At 46.2% G+C, this 17,361-nt stretch overlaps 1 protein-coding gene across 1 annotated transcript in view; it reads right to left on the bottom strand.

Moving 5' to 3' along the window:
- The window catches only part of LOC135385077 (uncharacterized), an 83,987-nt gene that overhangs the window by 4,285 nt on the left and 62,341 nt on the right, over nucleotides 1-17,361 (bottom strand). Inside the window, exons 35-38 of the mRNA XM_064614253.1 lie at nucleotides 12,551-12,656; nucleotides 10,197-10,373; nucleotides 8,848-9,134; nucleotides 5,953-6,044 (exon numbers count right to left, since the gene is read on the bottom strand). Of these exons, the coding sequence (XP_064470323.1) occupies nucleotides 5,953-6,044; nucleotides 8,848-9,134; nucleotides 10,197-10,373; nucleotides 12,551-12,656 (662 nt within the window). The remainder of the gene's footprint in view (nucleotides 1-5,952; nucleotides 6,045-8,847; nucleotides 9,135-10,196; nucleotides 10,374-12,550; nucleotides 12,657-17,361) is intronic.

Below are 17,361 nucleotides of genomic sequence, written 5' to 3'. Positions count from 1 at the left end.
GCACTCTGAGGAATGAATGCACGTTAGCATGTTCCGTAAACTTTTGTCTAGCACTGTACGCTTACTCCTTAATGGTTACGGCCTTAGGTGCATACGGTCACTAACTTCTTGCCAGATGGTCAGCCGTACGGCCTTTGCGACGAAACTGAGACGGAGTACCCACACGACAGTTTACGGCTATGACAGTCGTCACTGTCGTTTTTCACAAAAGAAAATTTCCGGATCGTAGCACGACTTATAGGTGCTTATGTACAGCGCACGCGTTCGTGACCTTCGACTCAGTAAAATGAGATGTTCGATGCAACAAAAGAAATGTGATCCCCGCGAGTTTCGACTGTATTTTTGAGTTTCACACTTAGAGTTAGGCAGCTAGGCGGTGGCAACTTCGAGAGTGTCATTTTGGATTGCGCGCTTAGATTGAATTCTTAACTGGAATCCTAGGTGAGACTGCTGAACTGTACAACTATATGACGCCACAGCGATGGCAAGAGCCCGCTGCAGCACTTTTGGGGTACGGGACGGTTGTCAAGTCTGTTTGGGCATGCTGCCACTGCTCCCCAGCTTTCGACGCTTTGTCGGCAAGACGAACGTGCAATGCTTGCGCAAATGTGTTTATCCATTGCTGAATTTTAGTGTGCACATGAGCAGAAATCGAAAGAGTGTTTCAAGAGAGCATCATCTATGCCTATAGAGGTTTATCTGGGCTGGAAAGCAGTTTATCTAGCCAGCAGGTAAGCACCTACTCTAATCATCTCTATCGCTCCAAATCGTGTGACCCTCTTACTTGAAATGAGCGCCGTGTTCCCGGTTGCCGCGATCTTGGTTCATTTGCATATCGAAATTCGGGGATGGATAGGCTATCGCACATGCCTCTTTTCAGGATCTGTTAGTCATGGAACAGCTTTCAACGAGGATAGTCGCTCATTCTGCAATCTCGATTTTGCCCAAAATCCCCTAATTAGAGAATTACTTAATGTTTAGGTAATTAGTCATCTTGCAGTTCCATACTCTCTATGAAATCATGTCTGCCTGAGTGTATAACTTAATTGCGAAAGCGACATCTGTGCTGTTCTCGTATCTTTTTAATAAAAATTCTGCAAAGGATAAAAATACACACCTTGTATACAGAGTTCTTTAGTGTAGTTGAGGTGAAATAAGGTTTAAGTTAGTGATCATTGGATTTTGGGTACATTTTTGGGACACTGGGTTGGCTACTGTATTGAGACCGCAAGCATGCCCGTATGGACAGCAGTATTCGTGTATTTGTTACGTTACACGTTTGTTACAGGTACAGTAGAGCCTAGTTAGCCTAAACTTTGATATCTCGAAAAATAGGTGAAGTTGAAGGTTTCTTGCATTGCAGAATTATCTCCCATATTCATGATTAAGGCCCTCTGTTTTCTGCTGCGGCAAATTCAAAATTCCGCAGCACAGACTTGTAAATTCCGCGATTTTCCGCGGCGAGCAACAGCTGCATGAAATGGGAGACACTTTATTTTCTTGGATAATGTGCGAACAAAAAATATGTTATAAAATTACAGATTCAAAGCACTGTTGTGGCTCAGCATTACATACATGGTATTTGTGTTCTCATCTGATGCGGTCTGCCGCCCGAAATCATTTTATACCTGCTGAAAGATGTTTCAGCATCTACAGAGTTCATTGGAACTTTATAGGAAGGAGTTTACAATACATGCCCTGGGGAAGTTATATTTTTAGTGCACCCCTTTTTGTTCTTGGGCTGTAGCCATTATTTAAAAGTCTTAACTTCTTGAAGGCAACCTCCCAGATATCACATCAAAATCCCCCACTGCTACCGCTAAACCGCATACGGGAGGGACGTCGCCCCTTCCTCAGGTGAAGTATACACAATAAACTTGGTCTAATGTTATTCTGTTTTGCCCCGCAGCATAAACAATTTCGCAAAGCAGGCTTCACCTCATGCAGGGAAGCGTCAGGGGAAGCCCACTTTCGGGGGGTGTCGTTCGTATTCGGCGAATAGTCAAATTATCCGGAAACCCGAATATTGGGTATTTCGATTTGCAGATCGGATACTTCGAGTGATTGATATTCGATTCGAATTTGAGAACTCTAATATCCACACACCCTTAAAAATAAAGGATTCTGTGAAACTCTGTGCCAAATGAAGGATTCCGCGATTAATTCCGAATTCCGCGAAATTTCGTGGAATCACGGAATCGCGGAAAACGAAGGGCCTTATTCATGATGCATTTATCACTGCTTACATCGAAAGTAGAGGTGTGCGAATATTCGAAATTTCGAATATGAATCGAATATTTGCGATATTCGATTCGTACTTGGAAACTCCGTATTCGAAGTTTCAGCATATTCGTAAAAGTTAGAATCTTTGGCCTTTGTCGAATATCATTGCAATGCTGTTGCGGGCATGCTAGAATTGTACGTTGCCACAAAGGGAAAAACAATGTCGGCACAAAGTCGGTACAATGAACAGTGTCAGACTAAAAGTTGTCGGCCCGACCTACGTAAAAGCGAACGGGCCAAGTTTAGGGATTGACATTGGCCTAGCGCGGCCCGACTTAATATGCTGGGGGTTGGTCCAACGTAAATGGCTGACCTAAACGACATAGGGCCAAGGTAGTGCCAAGATAAAACAGATTGGTTGCAGCTCGGGGTCTCCTTGGCTTCACACTGGCCACCAGTCTCTTTTTATCAATGGGCCGACCATGGGCCCCAGAGTCCTAGGGCAGTAGACCCGACGTTTGATGAACGTTACTCACACTCAATTGTTTCGCAGTGTAGGGTAACGATTTATCATTTTTTATTTGTTGCTTGTATTTCCCACCAGAGACAGTGACTACGCCTTTTAAAGCACAAATTTCCCAAAATGGGCTCAGCGTTTCAGAGTGCAAAGCAATAGAGAGAGGGAGAATCATAAAAGCTCGCAATATGTCCCAGACCACTAGAATCAAACAGCTCACAAAGAAAAGCAACTGCATTTCTCGTATTGCCAACTCTAGGATGGGACAAGCGTAAGCATTTCTTTCCTGAGGAAGAACAGATACTATATATAGGTTGTCTCGCGAGCTCTCACAAATTCGGGAGTCCTGTTAGTGTGAGAGTCAAAATGAAGGGTGATGTGTCCAAGTTTAATTCGACGCGCACACAAACACTGAAATGAGGAATTGCTAGTCGTATTAGCCCACAATGAAGATAACGTCTCTGTTTCTTACAGCTTTAGGTTCGAGACAATTGAAAGTTGAATTTATACAGTGCTCCACCATTCCACGTTTCCTTCCCCCCAGGAAACATACCGACATTGCACAAAGCTTGGCAAGAGTTTTTGGCTGGCCAACCTATCCGTGTCTGGCAACTGCTTGGCCAACAAGCTCGTTCTTGGTATAGATCTGCCCCCTGGCTTGCAAAACCTCCTTTGCCTATCACTATGCAATATTACGCCAATGTTGGCTTGCCGAAAGAGTCGTTGGCCAACTGTCATCAGACTTTTTGCCAACCGTCAAAGCGTCTTTTTTTTTTTTAGAGTAGCAGCTGCATTGTTTTCGGGTTTGTTTGCAGTGCAGGGCCGACATTGGCCAGCCTATATTATGCAAAACTCTCAGTAGCCCGTCCACGAATTGCCACACAATGTCGTTTGCCAGCAACTGTGAACGACATCATACAGACTTTGGTCCAAGGTGTAGTGACTGTCGCATGCCGACCAAAAACCGACTACTGGCCGATAGTCGGCAGTCAGCACTTTCCACTTGGGACTGAGAAATAGACACGGTTTAAATCTTATCTGATCTATTTAATCTATAAATAAAACAAAAAAAAGAGCGGATGTGCGTTGTTTTCGGTAAATCCCTTCGCGATGGCCACTCAATGTTGGCCAGACAATGCATGCCAAGGCTTTAATGACACGTCAACAAAGTGTCAGGGTGCGCTGTGGGGCCAGCGTCCGTTGACCAACATACTCTGTTAGTGACATTGGCCCATGCTTGTTTCAATCATTCTTTGCTGATGAAGTTGTTTGCCGACCGACCGCCGATGGCTGACTGATCATCAGTAGTCGGCAAGTTCCCAGCCACAAACATGACAGCTGTAAAGCTACGTGCGGCGCTTTTGAGGTACACTCATCTACATATACGCCGCCGTTACCAGACCTTTATGTACCCGAAACCAATATACGGTTGCGTGCAGCCGCCATTTTAAAGTTCGCCCAAACGCGAAACCGCGGTACGCATGAATCGTCAGCACAGCTTTAGTGGTTTGCCAACGAACTCTGAACATTTGTGTTTGGTCTACAGTTCGGTGAAATTCCGGTTACATATTGAAATGTTGTTGGCGTTGAGCTGAACACCGCTGCTCACAGTGCCATTACATGTACAGCCAAAACCCGCTTCTCAAATGTGTTATTTCGGTTTCGATATGTGGTAATCGACGCTATATAACAGGAACATACAGTGAAACCCGCGTATAACGATATTGATGGTAATCGCGAAATCCATCGTTATATGGGGTACATCGTTAAACGAGGGATGACGTAAATAGCGCGTCCCCGAAAAGTCACACGTCACCCCGCGTGTAGCAAAAGAAACAGAAACAGATGCTAAAAAAAACGCGAAGCTGTGTGACATCGCACTGGCTTGGGAAAGCAGCGATCAGAACTCATGGAGGGAACCAGGGAACATAGCAGGACAACTTCTGGCAACACTACACGTCACTACTCCACAAGTCGGCTTCACTTAACCCCTGTGTGCCTTAGGAGAAGCTCTCTTTAGAACACTGTCACGCAACTCACGGGTGGAAAACATGTGATAGGCCTTTCGAAATCATCTCGCGAATTTGAGCAGCACTGGCCAAATACGGAGACAAAAAAAGCTTTACCACGTACCTCTTTCACTGACAGTACTGGAAAATGAACAGTCGCCGTCTATTTTCTTGCCTCAATTTTTATTTTGGTTTAATTCTTTTGATGTGAATTTCGCATTATATGAATTTTTTCCGCTACCCTGTGAGATTCGTATCATCGAGATTCTACTGTATCTTATCTTATTACACGCATGGGACAGCGCCCAACATCGTTATACGAGTACTCGGAACCGCGGTCTCCATCGCTATACGCGGGTCGTTTCCCCATAGAAACAATGTATATTTTGACGGTAAAATCATGAACAATAGTCTTACGAGGGATATCGTTATACGCGATATCGCTATCCGCGGGTTTTACTGTAGTCGCGTGCGATGACAGCGATAATCGGGCAGTTAGATGCGACAATATTGCGACATAGTTTCACCAACTCCGGCGCTGTGCAACCCTATATGTTAAAAGTGCTAACGACGACGACAATAGCGCTGCAAAGCCGTTTGAAACTCCATTAATTCTTGTTAGAGATGACAGCAAGACGCATATAGCCTAAAGCCCGACCCGCATGGAGCAATTTTGCTGGCATCGGCTTCGACCGATTAACAAGCTAGTGTGTCACTGTGACAGCTTCCTCTCATGTTTAAATTTGTTTTGTTTTGCACCTCGTTCACTTCGGGTTTCGTTTTCGTATGACGCGCGGGATCTCCACGGACTGCGAGTTAATCGCCTACTCCGTGCTTGGCGCAACCCCATGGCACAGGATGGCGCAACACCCCGCGATGGCACAGCATTTCCACCACTGCCTGTAGCAGCTCTCCACAAAATTTGCTGCAAGAAGGCATTTCCAAAAATTTGACTCGCTCCACAACACAACAGCAGATGCCTCTGAAAACGAGCAGAAGGCTGCACACTACTGCACTTAGTGCTACAAAATGAATGCACCTCGGCAAGATGCGCGAAATTGATTCAATGGACCTGTCCAGCAGCCAAAGTGTACATGTATCGAGCACTTGTACTTTTTCCACTGTCTCTGGTTTGCAGAGTCTTTACTTTTACATGGATGATACTCACAATAGTCAATGCAAAACAAACGACAATGTTCTTACTGCGGAATGTTCGGGAATCTAGCCTGGAGCCGCATCAGCAGTCTTTCCGACCTTTCCCCCTTTGCCTGGGCTTTGGCATCAATGGTAGTGTCCTGAAATTGCAAGCCATCATGACCTTAAGGTCCGCATACATAACTCCCGTATATCTTTCAAGTACAGTGCGAATAGTGGGTGGCTCCGGCTTAGGCAGCACAGGAAAAATGCACAAAACTGACGTGTAAATAAGGCCTCGGTTATGGCACTGCTAAAAGGACCTACAGTCGCCGCCCGATTTTTCGGACTTGGCGGGGATCGCGCAAAAGTCCGAATAATCGAGCATTTCCCCCACCCACCCTCCAAAAAAAGAAAAAGAAAAACGAATTTCACTTCAAAATAAACTTTACTAAGCTCTAGTAGGCTGGAAAAATTTGTCGATGCTTTCCTAATGCGCTTCCAGTTCTGCCTAATAACAGCAGCTTCTATTTCCCGAAACGACATTTCGTCACTGTACACTGACAGAGGCACCGCCGGCATAAAGTCTGCAAGTCTGCTTCACCTAACGCACCCGTGCTTTAGGTGAAGCTCGCTTTACAGCGCTGTCGCGCGACTCGCGGGCTGGGCCTTTTGAATCAAGCCGTTGGCCAAAATCGAAGGCGCAAAAGCGTTACGACACATCTCTTCTACTCAGATGAAGGGAAAATGAACGGTCATTGCCTATTTTTTTCCTCAATATTTTAGTTCGTTGATTTCTTTTGATACAAATTTTGTATCATACCAATATTTTCCATCACTCCAAGAGAGAAATTCGCTGGTTGGGCAATCAGAGCGACGGGGCTGCACAGCATCCGAAATTTTGGACGTGAACTCTATGGGACCCACGGCTGTTCCGCGAACGATTCCGAATAATCGAAAATGTCCGAAAAATCGATCGGCGGCTGTATGCACAAGTTTCATGATGCTTGTGCTGGCAACATCGCACAGTTGTTATCGATGTTAATTATGTTCTTCAACGAGGGTGTCTACAAATTCCCTGACTTTTCCAGGTTTTCACCGACTATATTTCAAGCAAATTCCCTGACCAAAACAAAAGAGAATTTGGAGCAAGCTGTTATCTGGTGAGCAGGAAAACACGGCAGAATTGGGCGAAATTTCTTTATTTGCATATTTTTCGGGTGAAATAGAGCTCGTCGTTCTTGCTCAGGATGACACAGCAACTCTGCAAAAATTTACGAGGCTAGACCTTTAAAGACAAGGGCTTCACCCCTGGAGGCCTCATACATTTCCCCATACATTTTTCAACATGTTTCCTTGCCGCGAAGAATTGTTTGATTTGCATCAGCTTTGTTTTTGAATGAAAGTGTGCACCAATTTCTAGGGAATAATGGTTTAAGATTTTTACCTCTGGCTTAGAAATTTTCCCATCCTAAGAGAAAATCTCCAACACCGCAGATAAAGAATGTAGAATACAGTTGCTGACCGATTTTTCGGACATGTTCGATTATTCGGACTCGTTCGCGGAACGGCCGCGGGTCCGATAGAGGTGATGTATAAGAACGTCCAAAATTTCGGGCGCCGTGCAGCTCCGTCGCTCGATATTTCGGACTCTGTTTGCCCAACCCGCGAATTTCTCTCATTCGTATCAAAAGAAATCAACCAACTAAAATATTGAGGAAAAAAAAAAAAAAATAGGCAGTGATGATTGTTCATTTTCCATTCCTCTGAGTAGAAGGGGTCTGTCGTAGCGCTTTTGCGTCTTCGTTTTTGTCCGCAGGCGAGTCGCGCGGCAGCGCTGTAAAGCGAGCTTCACCTAGAGCACGCATGCGTTAGGTGAAGCCGACTTGCGGACTTGATGACGGCGGTGCCACCGAAAACGTACTTACAGTGACGAAATGTCACGTCGGGAAATAGAAGCTGATGTTATCAGGAAGAGCTGGAAGCGCGTCAGGAAAGCATCGACAAATTTTTCCAGCCTACTAGGGCTTAGTAAAGTTTATTTTGAAGCTAAAAATTCGTTGTTTCGGACTGCTTGATTATTCGGACTCTTGCACGATCCCCGCCGAGTCCGAAAAATCGGATGGCGACTGTAAATCGCAGGTATTTACGGTAGGATACCGCAGGATGTTGGGAGACTCGTCGACAATGAAGCTCAGTTTCGAGTCTTTCACGTCATCGCGGATCCCCTCCGTGGGCTTGTCGAAAACTTCGATGAGTTGCTTACGATGAAGCTGGCGCACACCGGGCATTGTTTGCGTACAAATTCTCCAAGGAGACCTCCGGCTCGCTCGAGCCTTATTCCACTCTTGTCCTGTTGCACTCACGAACTTACGAACGACACCTTCGGCCTTCTTTTCTCTTCCACGCTGACGATAGCAAACTTCAAAAACATTGTCTGCGCACGTTTCGCTTTTTTCTTTAGACGATCACGTCTTGTTGCCGATGCGAGATGTTTCCTTGCGAGATCGTAGGGTTCCTTCGCTGGATCTGACGGCAGCACCAAGTTACAGAAAACGGCACGCGAGCACGTTTTCGTTGTTTCCCCGGGGGTCGAAACCGGAACTGAACCGTAACCGAAACCCGCAAAAAAAAAAAAAAAAAACGTTATGTTTTGCCGAACCGTATGAACCGAACCGTAAACATTTTTTCTCTCCCCCCTGAACGAACCGGAAATGAACCGAAAAAAATATGATGTCGCAACCGGTTCACCAGACCGTAAAAACGCCTATATCTTCCCACACGACAGCCGTGCACCAGCTCCCTGCACGCACCCGTCCTTCTTGTAGACCCGACCCACCGATATACGGACTACATTATCTGTTGGCCGAGATACACCCCTGCGACTACAACTACGTCTCCTCGGGGTACAACGAGCGCTTCGTAAAAAATTCGGATACAGACGTAAAAACTCCCACCACCTACCACGTTCAGTGGTGTACGGGCTGGTGACGCCCCAAATCCCGATTGACCGGCCACGCTCGATCGGCCGTTCACCGCGCTTTCAGCGGCCCTGGCACCGTTCACACTGCCCGCGACCTTGCTTGCCCTTGCCAGGCCAGGCTCGGGCACGGTCGTCTGGGATGGCACATTAGAAGCTCCCGCGGGCTGCTTGGATGGCCTCGAGGCTGCAGTGTCCACTGTGATGTCATCCATGGAGTCCATCGACGACGCCGGGCTTCTTCCGCGCACTGAACTGGCTGGCCTGTCTGCTAGAAACGACGGGCACACAAAGTTGGACACGCATTCACAATTTGTGCATTCAAGACAGTGTGTGGGCACATGTTCATAAATGTCGAGCTCCTGACATGCATCAACCACAAAAGTTCAAGGAACTCTACGTTTAATCTTCATCACTACTAGGTCCACATGACTTCGGGTTCAGTGACATTAATCTTTCATCACATTATCAAGTTTGATATTTGCTACCAGAATGCATGACTTTCTTCAACAGTCTTTGATGCGATTCTATGTTTCGAAGCGCTCTTAAAAGAAAAGCAATTGCAGGCAGTTATTAAGCAGAAACGAAGTCGCCCCTAATGTCTGTTAGATGGTTCACAAGCAGAGTAGTAGTCCCTGTTGAGGTCTCAACAATGAGCAACATGTTGAATGTTTTGATGAACAACCATAATGTCCAAAAAACTTCGAAAGTACATTTCCTATCAGAGCCACTAGCATTTGCCATCTGATTCAGTTATACAAGTTTGAAGACCAAAATTTGTTGCGAATATCAGTACATACAAGTACATATGCGCTCATGTCAATACATGCAGAGTTAGTGTCTATAACACACCAGTAACGCAACAACAATTCCTGAAATAAATTGTATTTATTATTTCACACGCCCCTCTGTATGGCGTGTCAATGTAACTGCCTTTCGTCGCACTTTGGCGCTCAAAGTAGAGCTGACAAAAAGAGGCAGAGCCAAGGACTCATTTCCGTGAATTTTCAGCCAATTTATTTCAGCAATTGTCGTTGTATTAGGGGTGCTATACTGACCAAAATGACCACAAGGAATCCATTTCTGCTAAGAAAATGCTAGGCTGACTTGGAAAATTTTGGAGTTCAATTTAAGAAGTTAAATTTCCATCAACTGAATAACTTGCCTCATAACTTGCACGTGCGTGCGACAGTAGCGGGTTTTTTTTTTGAACACCCAAACAGAACAATGTATACATCTACTGCGATATATAAAACATAAATTAGTTATTGGTAAACAATATGTACTCCACACACTGGTTACCGAGGACAGCTATGGGCTAGAATCGACTCACATAGACCAGGGGGTGGCCCAGAAGTAGCTGTTTTGGGCTGGTTGAGCTGGTTTGGCAGCGGCGGTGGACGAAAGGCACTGGCAGGGGTTTGTGGAAGGCAACGTGAAGCCGGCTGTGCCACGAGGCTGGGTATTGGCAGATGTGGCATGAGGTAAGGAGGTGGCAGCAAACCATTACCTAGAATTAATGGAGTGGATGTCATTAAAAAAAAAAAAAGAAGAAGAAGAAAAGAATTTCAGCTCTGACTCGCCGAAATGTGGCTGGTACATTGGACAGCAGTTCTACTCTTGACCTAGCACTAATTCACGACGTAGTACACGCAGAACCACAAGAGATATAACGCAGCACAACGTAGCAGACGCGTTGCCATAGCGCTCAGCCCTGTGCCTTTGAAGGCATGCAGGACTACAGTCACCGACAGAGATTTCAGACTCAAAAAATTCGGACAAATCTCTTGGTACAGTCCCATATTTAGCCAACGTATTTCCGCTCCGAATATTTCGGGGAGTGTTTTGGGCGGACTGCCCAGGTTTTTGGACTCATTCTTGCTCCGAGCACGCCTATTTTTTCGGACTTTTCGTCTTCCCAAGGGCCAAAACAGAGACACCACAGTATGTTTCGGGACTCAATATTTTGGACAACACGCACTACGAAGGGAAGTGCGTGTTGTCTGTATTCTGTCTGTATTGTCTGCGTGTTGTCTGCACGCGCTCGAATGCAGAGCTTACGCTTTGTTCACTCTTTGGTTCGCTCATGCTAGGTGCATTCTTTTGACCTGCGCTCACTGCAACTGGTGTAAGAGGGCAGTACCTTTACATTCTTTTTGAAGGGTGCAACTTGCTCCACTGCACTTTCACATTCATTTCACGGTGCCAACTGCTCTGTTTCTGCACCAAACCCTAAATCCTCTGCACCGTCGGTAGGGTAGGTGCAGGGAAGAACAAGCAGACGATACACACGGCAGCGTGGTGGTGGAAAATGCATGCATATTTGATGTCTTGATAAAAATGGGGAAGCCGTCGCCGAGGATGACCAAGGGCTCTTACAAGTATGTGTGCTGTCGACCTTCAATTAAATTAAATTAAATTGTTTATTTCCTGTTCAGCGTGTTCGTGTGACCCCGGCAGTTAGTGCAGTTTTCTCTTGCACGTAGCTTTTTGCTGCAATTTTATTGTCTTCAGATCAAACAGCGGACATTCAAACGTTGCTGAGGTTAACCCGCTTAACCAAGGTGAAAACGAAAAATGTGCTTGTATTCGGTTGGAACAGTGTGGTCTGGTGCTTTCATAATATGTATCGGCTCAGTTTGCCAAGCACAATGACTGCAGTTGCTGTCTCGTCCTAATCTGTATTAGGGAGCAGAAGCGTGACTACTACAGTACATGCTGTCATAGCGACCGCAAACAGCGTACAAACAACATGCGAGCTGCAGTCCACGTGGTCCCCACTTAATTTTGGAATAAAAATTCGAGGGTCTTTCAAGGACCCTTTTAAGGCTCGACCAAGATTTTTACCACAGATGTAAAACGTGGCTTATGGCCAAAAATATGGTACACGTATCACATGACAGTATGAGGACTGCACAAACTGCGTTCATTGAGGACTCCTCAATGTTAAAGTTCACAGAATAGAAAGAGTGGCTGACGGAAAAACAGCACAATGAATGCCGTTCGTCTCTCACACTTGTGGTTTCTGCTACTGACTATCGTATTGCTACTACTTTGGAGTTTCATGTGTTATGTACAGCTCCAGTCAACCTTAATAACAACACTGGAAACAAATGTGGTCTCGTTCTCGAGCGGGATTGCAGCAACCCTTGGGGCCATGAGGAAATCTTAATTGAATAAAATTATTCTATTAGTGTAAGGCAAGGATTTTATTCACTTAATATTCCCCCGATACCCAAAGGGTGGCTGCCATTGCGGTGGGAAATGAGACCGAATTTTTTCGGGTGTTACTATTAAGGTTGACCGGAGCTGTACATCCTGTGCATTAAGTTTCGGGGCACACTAGTATCGAGCCAATTCAGTAATACGTATCGAGCTAACTAAACTTCCTTGCTCATAAAAGTACCGAGTCGTCCCCTTTCTGAAGGATTACTGGCCTCGGGACAAGCCAAGTTTGCACTTATGGTAACACCGTCGTGGCAGCTAAACACCTTTTTTTTGGAAGATGGGATGGATGTGCATCAAAATCTGCCTCGGGTCTCTGAATAGGAAAACAGGAGCCGGAACGTTGCAACTGGGATAAAAGTGTGGTGCCCTTCCTTGCACTTGCCCGTTCTGCTAATTCGTAGGTTCGAAGAAACCTACGCTCCCGATGTTTTCACAATGCACAGTATTCAATCCACTCACCTGCAAACGGACGAGACATTATGGGATCAGACGGTCGGGGCATCAGTGGTCCTGGGAAACGAGGTGCATTGCCCAGAAGCGGAGGAGGAGGCAACATGGGAGGTACCTTGGACAAAAATGGTTCAGCCCACTTAAAGGGGGTGGTCACATCCAGAAACCCATCTACGAAACTGACACCACACTACGTTTGTAATCGGCCGACGACCTACTTGACTAAAGTTTTTGTGTGACGAGTGCTTAGGTATTAAATACGGTCGCCGACCGATTTTTCGGACCCCGATTTTTCGGACGTGCTCGATTATTCAGACTCGTTCGCGGAACTGCCGTGGGTCCCATAGAGTTGATGTATAAGAACGTCCAGAATTTCGGACGCCGTGCAGCCCCGTCGCTCGATATTTCGGACTCTGAATGCCCAACAAGCAAATTTCTCTCTTGGGGGGACGGAAAATATTGGTATCATCCGAAATCCGTATCGAACGAAATCAACCAACTAAAATAATGAGGCTAAAATTAGGCAATGATTGTTCCTTTTCCATTCCTCTGAGTAGAAGAGGTCTGTTGTAACGCTTTTGCATCTTCGTTTTTTTCCAACGGCTTGATTCAAAAGGCCCAGCCCATGCTGTCCGCCCTCGAGTCGCGCGACACCGCTGTAAAGCGAGCTTCACCTAAAGCACGCATGCGCTAGGTGAAGCCGACTTGCGGACTTGATGACGGCGGTGCCTCTGTCAGTGTACAGTGACGAAAAGGTCGCTTCGGGAAATAGAAGCTCATGTTATCAGGCAGAGCTGGAAGCGCGTTAGGAAAGCATCGACAAACTTTTCCAGTCTACTAGTGCTTAGTAAAGTTTCTTTTGAAGCGTAATCCGTTTTTTCGGACTGCTCGATTATTCGGACTTTTGAGCGATCCCCGCAGAGTCCGAAAAATCGGACGCCGACTGTAACAAGATTAGCGCTGCTTCCGCAGCTGCCTTGGAGGACAATGGTTCACGGCTCCCACTTAATGTTGGAACAAAAATTCGAGGGCCTTTGAAGGATCTTGTAAAGGGGTACAGATGGCCACCCAAGATATTTTTATGCTCCAATTTGCCGGACAGCAAAAAAAAAGGATTCAGTCAAGTCCTTCGAGTCAAAGGAATCTGCGTGAGTATGTCCCTCAAAAAAAAGATCCAGTGCGTACTGTGGGAGTCAGGGTCTCCAAAGCTTTGCTGTCTGCGCGCATCTTTCGGCGAGCCCCTGCATGTTATTCTTAGGGAGTGACTTTTTCGGGTTAAACCCGATTCCGCCCGGTTATTCCCCGGCTCCCGAACTGACCTCCGACCATTTCGGGTTAAACCCGATTTCTCCCCGAATTCCAGTCACTATGAGATCCTCAAGTGACGTTTCCACTGAAGACGAATAGAGGTCGCCACGTGTAACACACGTAAGAATGGGTCACTTGCGTTCCCAGCAATACACCCATGTGTGTCAACACTGTCTATGCCTTCGGGGATTACCGCTGGAAGGTCACGATCCCGCAAAAAAAAGAAAAGAAAAGAAAAAAAAACAGAAAAGAGAGATTAGGAAAGGACTTAACAGACAAGAGGAGAACAAAAAACACCCGAAGGCACAACTATCGCCCGATTTCTCCCCGAATTACAGATTTACAAATAGCGCCCAATTTTTACTCCCCCGAATCTGAGAAAGGCATTTAACCCGAAAAGGCCACTCCCTAGTTATTCTCTGTGCGGAAGGTGAGGTTCCTTACGAAGGTCACTGATGTTCAAAGGAAATTCGAGTTCCGATCGAATTTTGTCACAGCTGCATCTGACCATCAACACCCCCCACACACAGCAACAATTCAGTTCCACGTTTGCTCGCACAAAAACAACACCGTTTTCGGTAAATTCGCCCCAGCAAATAATGCATCCCGCATCAGCATACCTAAGGCCCTTCTTTTTCTGCTGCGGCAAATCCTGAATTCCGCAGCAGGGAAGTATGAATTCTGCATTTTTCTGGGGTAAAAGGTAAACTGCCCTAGTTCAGATAGAAAAATACTCTCTGTTAGCTCTTAGTGTGGAAGAACACGGTTACAACTCCAAAAACTGTTGTGACTTCGCATAACAAGGTACATTGTACAGTGAAACCCACGTACACGGAGTAAGAAGACTAGGAGATGAAACTTCACTCTCTCCCGCGACCAGAGAATGTACGAGAAGCGCGCGCTCCGCGGCCCGGCCCGCAGTGCCATCTGTTGCACGAGGACGCATAATTTTCGAAACATGCGGTCACGTGATACTGTCCCTTGTCTGGCGGCGTGACTAAAACACGTGAAAGCACGTGAATTAAACGCTAGAAAAGAAGAAGAAGATGAAACGCTTACTCGACCATCGTGCTCCTGTCGTCTGCTCAACAGAACCGAGAGGCAAGAGAATGAAATTGTTTTCCGTTGTTTTCGCTAAACAGGAAGCGCTATGTAGTTGACAAGTGCGACCTTTATTGCCAAGACAAACATCGTTCACGTTCATCAGTTTGTCTTCGTTCGTAGAGGCTGCCGTATGACTCGCGAAAAGCATCGTTTCCCCATAGCCTTCCATGTATAAGCGCAAAATGGAAGACAGTGCCACCGTGCCATCTGTCGCGTAAAGTCAGCAACTGCCTTTTTTTCTCTTCCCCAACGTGACACTCTCTGGTCGCGCGCCGGCGCTTGCTTCTATGGGCAGTGTCATCTCCTAGTCTTCTTACTCCGTGCCCACGTATAACGATATTGACGGTAATCGCGAATTCCATCGTTATACGGGGTACATCGTTAAACGAGGGGCTGACCTAAATAGCGCGTCAAAGTCGCGCGCCACCCCGCGTGTAGCAAAAGAAAAAGAAACAGCTGCTAAAAAAAATAAAGAACAAAAAAAAAAACGCGAAGCTGTGTGACATCGTAGTGGCTTGGGAAAACAGCTATCAGAACTCGTGGAGGGAACCAGACAACATAGCAGGACAACTTCTGGCAACACTACACGTCACCATTCCGCAAGTCGGCTTCACCTAACGCCTGCGTGCTCTAGGAGAAGCTCGCTTTAGAACACTGTCGCGCGACTGGCGGGTGGAAAGCACGTGCTAGGCCTTTTGAATCATTTCGCGAATTTGAGCAGCACTGGCCAAATACGGAGACATAAAAGCGTTACCACTGACAGTATTGGAAAATGAACAGTCGCTGTATATTTTCTTGCCTCAATTTTTATTTTGGTTTAATTCTTTTGATGTGAATTTCGGATGATACGATTTTTTTCCGCTACCCCGTGAGATTCGTATCCTCGAGACTCTACTGTATCTTATCGCGGCGAAAATCGCCGCGTGGTTACGCGCACGGGACACCGTCCAACATCGTTATACGAATACTCGGAATCGCGGTCTCCATCGCTATCCGCGGGTTTTACTGTACTTTCTTCTGAGAGGAAGTGACGCTTGTCACCGTTTATCATACTGTACTTGCCAAGTGATATCATAGTCGCGGGATGGCGTAAGTATAGAAACACACAGACATCATGGCGAGTTGTATGCCTTCGAGTCACGGCGTAGCAACTGCAACGTCGTGCTCTCTGTGCGTGAACTTTATTTCGTAAAGGAAGCCCTAGTAACACATATTGTTGCCACAACGTTGCTGCAACGTTGCGAATGCTGTAAATAGTAAAGCAATGTTTTACAATATTCAACAATATTGTGGCAACGTTGCTAGATGTTGGTCAACATTTTTCGTCACATGTCATCATGTCGTCACAACGTCACACTAAAACGTTTACCGAATATTGCTGCCAGGAACATTGCGGCAATGTTGGAACAACGTTAAAAACATGTTGTCCTTACGTGGCAGTATCATTGCAGCAACGTTGCAAAGCTAATTTAAACATTGTGGCAATGTCGGAGAAATGTTCGCATGTAACGTTACTAGGATGTGGCTTCAAAAGGACATTAGCCACGTTTTGACAACGTTTGGGGGCAACATTGCAACAATGTTCCGGCAACATTTTGTGTTACTAGGGAGAGTGAAACGCGATCAACACAAAGGTATGCCGCGCAGTCGAGAACTTAAACACTGGGTAGTATATCAAGGGAATGGCGGCGCAGTGATATTGGATAAGCTACCAAAGCCTTGCGGCGGCGCTGACGTAATTGACACTGGATATCACAAGTGACCTCTCTGCATATACAGAGTTTACTGTCACAAAGAGGTACTTGACAGCCAGTTACTACAGAGAGTTGAGGGTTAGAGGGAGGAGTTAGAGGGTTGTTCCAGCACACAGATGGGGTAATATCACTGCCTCGTGGCCTGGTTGGCACATCTACGCTGTAACGCACGTCGACCCGGTGCGAACAAAGTCCGTTCATCTCGCGCATAAACTGAGTTAAGCACGCGGTTTCTGCGAGATTCTGCACAAAACCTCATATTCCGCGGCAGACCCACAATTCCGCAAATTTTTGCGGAATCGCGGAAAAAAGAAGGGCCTTAATAACCAACACGGCAATGAAAGAGACCTAAGTTGACGGGTAGACCCAAACTTGAGTGCCCAAATCTTAGCATTTTTTTTTTCCCACCCCGCATACGAAACGCTTCCAGACTTGAGTGGCACGGCCAGCTTGTACTGCACAACATGAGGCAACGTAGCGAGCACCCGAGTGACAGGAATGAAGTAGAGAACGAGAAGGCATAGAGGAGAAGCAACGCCACTGTTGACAACCAATGAGGAGGACACGTTTAATATTAGGTGGTGAGGCACAGCAGGTGGTGCCACACGTTATGCGAATCGCCTTTTTGGTTACTACAGTGAACCCTTGTTAATA

The sequence above is a fragment of the Ornithodoros turicata genome, chromosome 2 (genome assembly GCF_037126465.1).
Source record: "Ornithodoros turicata isolate Travis chromosome 2, ASM3712646v1, whole genome shotgun sequence".
NCBI lineage: Eukaryota > Metazoa > Arthropoda > Arachnida > Ixodida > Argasidae > Ornithodoros > Ornithodoros turicata.
The sequence above is the reverse complement of the archived record's forward strand: the minus strand, read 5'-3'. Positions and strand labels throughout refer to the sequence as shown.